General features: G+C 39.2%; 1 protein-coding gene across 1 annotated transcript; it reads right to left on the bottom strand.

The window, feature by feature from the left end:
- Window positions 1–1,123: 1,123 nt before the first annotated feature.
- Window positions 1,124–3,641, bottom strand: LOC141588121 (uncharacterized). The gene is made up of 4 exons (XM_074409576.1): window positions 2,494–3,641; window positions 1,889–2,339; window positions 1,681–1,813; window positions 1,124–1,557 (listed from the first exon to the last, which is right to left on the bottom strand). The coding sequence occupies exons 1-4, from the start codon at window positions 3,639–3,641 to the stop codon at window positions 1,124–1,126; spliced, it is 2,166 nt and encodes a 721-aa protein (XP_074265677.1).
- Window positions 3,642–4,019: the final 378 nt, after the last annotated feature.

Below are 4,019 nucleotides of genomic sequence, written 5' to 3'. Positions count from 1 at the left end.
GGCCCCCCAACTTCGTATTCTAGCAACAATTTTTTCCACCAACCTATTAAAGTACCCCACAGAGAGTCTCTTATAGGAGATGAGGATTCCCAGATACTTGAATGGGAAAGCCCCTAAAGCAAAGTTGAGAGTTGCAGAATTTTGGACTTGTCCTCATGGCAAATTCTATTCATAAAAAGTTCAGACTTGTTATGGTTAACAGCAAGACCTGAAGCTTCTTCAAAAGTCTTGAGTGCCCTCAATAAAATCTTGATAGAGAAGTAATCCCCACTACTGAATAACAACAGGTCATCAGCAAAACATAGATGACACAGCTTTAAACTTCTACAAAGGGGATGAAAATTAAAACCTTTCTTGGCAGTCACAACAGTCAGGATACGGGACAGGTACTCCATGCAAAGGGTAAACAGGAGGGGAGACATGGGATCCCCTTGTCTGATCCCCCTTTTGCCATGGAAGTAAACAAATTGATTCCCATTCAAAGAAAGAGAAAAGGAAGGAGAAGTCACACACGCCATGATCCATCTCACCATTTTGTCAGGAAAGTGCAGACTCACTAAAACATCCTCAATGAAGGTCCATTCAATAGTATCATAGGCCTTCCTAAGGTCTATCTTCATTGGATCCCTAGGAGAGCAACTCTTTCTATTGTAGAGTCTAACTAAGTCCTGACAAATAAGGACATTGTCAACAATATCCCTTCCTTTGATAAAGGCAGTTTGATTGTGACTAATGATATTGCCCAGGACATCATTTAATCTGGAGCAGATAATCTTGGTGATGCATTTGTAAAGCACATTGCAGCACGCAATGGGCCTGAAATCCATAACAGTTTCAGGTATCTCCTTCTTGGGTATGAGAGTGATAACAGTGGCATTGAGTTGTCTCAGGAGTCTACCATTCAAAAAGAAGTCCTTAACAGCTTGGATGATGTCAGGACCAACCACAGGGAAGGCATCCTTGAAGAATAGGCTTGTATAGCCATCAGGTCCAGGTGCTTTATCAGGTGGTATGGAGAACAGAGCATCCTTGATTTCTGCATCAGTGACTTCTCTGATCATATCAGTAGCCTGGCCCTCAGAAACCAATGTCCCATGAACCATAACTCCCTTGCAAACTGGAGTCACGGCTCTGTCACTTCCCAGCAGAGAGATGTAATATTCAAGGAAGGCTTGCTCAATGCTAGAGTTATTGTCACAAATAACCCCTGCATATCCTTAATTCTCAGAACTTTATTACTTCTTCTTCTGGCTTTAATAGAGCAATGGAAATAATGGGTGTTATCATCACCATTATTTAACCACTGCATCTTTGCTTTTTGAGCCAGGAAACTCCTCCTGGCCTCCTCCAACTCAGAAAATGATTGAGCAGCTTGCTTTTCCTCTTCCTGAAGCATAAGATTACCTGGATCAGCATGAACCTTCTTTTGAATGTCATGAAGCAGAACCTCTGCAATATGAGCAGCTGTCTCAACATGACCAAAATACTCCCTATTCAATTCCTTCAAAGGAGCTTTAAGAATTTTCAGCTTTTTGACCACTTGAAACATAGGGAAACCTGTGATAGTAGTATTCTAGGTAGCCCTAACCACTCTTAAGAACTCCACACACTTCCCCCACATGTTAAAAAAATGAAATCTGGATTTGAGTTTAGGTGTGTCCTGCCATAAATCAATCACACATGGACTGTGGTCATAAAGCCCTTCAGATAAGAAAGAGATGCTTCCCTCAGGTCCCTCCAACACCCACTGATCATTTGCCATAATTCTGTCAATTCTGCTGTACACTCTAGCCTCCCCAGCTTGCTTATTATTCTACGTAAAGAAAGCACCAGAGGAAGCCATATCACACAAACCACAATTCTCAGCATACTCTTGAAAGCTCTGTACCTCAGCATCAGTAATAGTGGACCCTATTCGTTCATCCATAAAAAGTACATTGTTAAAGTCTCCCATCACTAGCCAAGGATCCCTCATACAGTTGCCAAGAGAATTTAAAGCATGCCATAAATCCTCCCTTTCATGGCTTTTGTTGAAACCATAGACCATAGACAGTATCCAGGAAAAGTTCTTGAGGATATAAGTCACTCTCACATGAATGACTTGAGCATATTTGGAAATCAGTTCCACTTTATAGACCTGTTCATCCCACATAATCCATATTCTACCCCCATCTTTGATGTCATTATTGTGAAGTAACTGCCAATGTTTATTCAAACCACCTTTCACCTTTTCAATATTACTAGTTCTTACTCTAGTTTCTAACAACCCACACAAGCCAATATTATTCAAATGCAAGAGACGTCTAACATCTCCTTGCTTATTAGGCTTGTTTATTCCCCTGACATTCCAAAAAGCAATACTAGTCATTTTCCACAAAAAGTCTACTCCTCCTTATCCCAGTAGCAGGTACATTACTCCTGCCCAGACTTATGATCATTCTATCCATGAAAGATCTACCCTCACTCCTGCCTTGAGCTTTATCAGGACCATGCCTCAGCAGTTTGGTAATAATTCTGGCAGGTGTGATGATATTCAGGATCCCTCCATTAAACGGCATAGGAGTAACTATAGCAGTAGGATCAATTGTGGGAAGTGGTATCTCCACAGGTATAGGTGCAGTAGGAGGTACAGAAGGAGCCTGAGCAGGCTTAGGTCTCCACTCCATCCTGGCCTTACCTTTGTTTTGAACCACCTCCTTTTTCTTCCTACATACATTAGCTAGATGCCCCATGCCTGAGCATTCAGTACATTTCACTGGTTTCCACTCATAATGGACTATTTGCCTGTGACGAACATCCTTCTCATCCAAAAATTCGATAACATCAGGAAATTCTTGTCCCATGCTCACCTCAACCATAACTCTGGCATAACCCAAGAATGACTTCGTTTGAGTAGCAGTGTCAAGTCTCACAGGTTTACCCACTAGACTGGCTATTTTGTTCAAAGCTAAACCCCAGAATTTCAGGTCCAAACCATAAAACCTAATCCAGATAGGTACAACCTCAACTTCAGATTTAACCATTTTGACATCAGGAGTCCAATCCTTGACAACCAAAGGTTTGTTAGCAAAGAAGACTGGTCTTGATCTCAGCACAGTTTGCTTGCTAGTAGCATCTTTAATTCGAACAACACAAATACCATTAGCAAGAGATAAAACAGTATCAATATCATGAAATTTCCAAACTCTACGTAAAAAACCACCCAAAACGTAACCAGGAGGGTTAGCACCCAGTACGTAACAGTAAATGGCATTAGTCCAGTAGTCAATTTCCGGTTGAACATCTTCAATATCTAATTTGAGGATTACCTTATCAGATACAGAAGACGTTGAACGATTCTGATCAATCTGCGAACACTCCTCCTCCGATTCAACACGATCTTCATCAGGCGCCGCTTCCTGAACCAGATCAAAAGGATGAATCGCAGAAGCAGGAGATTTCTCAGGCTGTTCATTCCGCGAACGACTAGTGGAACCGACTTCGAAGTTATCCTGATCATGTAATTGTATATTATTTGGCGTAATACTAGATTGTTGTGAATTATTAATCGATGAATTATTATTATTTTTTGTATTTTTGATATTTTTATTAGGTGAATTATTGTTAGAAATCTGAGGATTACCTTTCTTATTTTTAGCCATTGCTGAAAAATTAGTTAGGATTCTAAGCTTTCTCTCTCATAACTTTCTCTCTCATCAAGATTGTGTAGTTAACTCCCTTTTTTAGTATCTTCTAATTTAAAAAAAAAAAAAACAAAAACGAAAAAAAAACAATATTTTTTTTTAAAATCACACAATATTACATAAATCAAATCTATGTCCAAGTTAATTACCCCAACCATCTTAGGACTCAAAAGATTTAGTCTTCACTAAATATTTGACAATAATTCAACTTGATATTATATAATTGCTCTTTAAACACTATTATTCATAATAATAAGAAAATAATTCCCAAAAAGTCATAAAAATTCAAAAATTTCAAAATCATAATTTTGTATATTCTGGAAAATTCCCAACATC

This window comes from Silene latifolia, chromosome 6 (genome assembly GCF_048544455.1).
Source record: "Silene latifolia isolate original U9 population chromosome 6, ASM4854445v1, whole genome shotgun sequence".
In the NCBI taxonomy this organism is placed as follows: domain Eukaryota; kingdom Viridiplantae; phylum Streptophyta; class Magnoliopsida; order Caryophyllales; family Caryophyllaceae; genus Silene; species Silene latifolia.
Note: the sequence above shows the minus strand (reverse complement) of the source record. Positions and strands in the feature narration are given on the sequence as shown.

What these genes read in the sequence shown, in the direction of transcription:
- LOC141588121 (XM_074409576.1), bottom strand. Translation starts at nt 3,641, where the DNA reads ATGGCTAAAAATAAGAAAGGTAATCCTCAGATTTCTAACAATAATTCA. An exon ending in CCACTATTACTGATGCTGAG is followed by an intron (nt 1,814 to 1,888) that starts GTACAGAGCTTT and finishes TTCTTTACGTAG; the next exon opens with AATAATAAGCAAGCTGGGGA. An exon ending in GCTTTATGACCACAGTCCAT is followed by an intron (nt 1,558 to 1,680) that starts GTGTGATTGATT and finishes CTACTATCACAG; the next exon opens with GTTTCCCTATGTTTCAAGTG.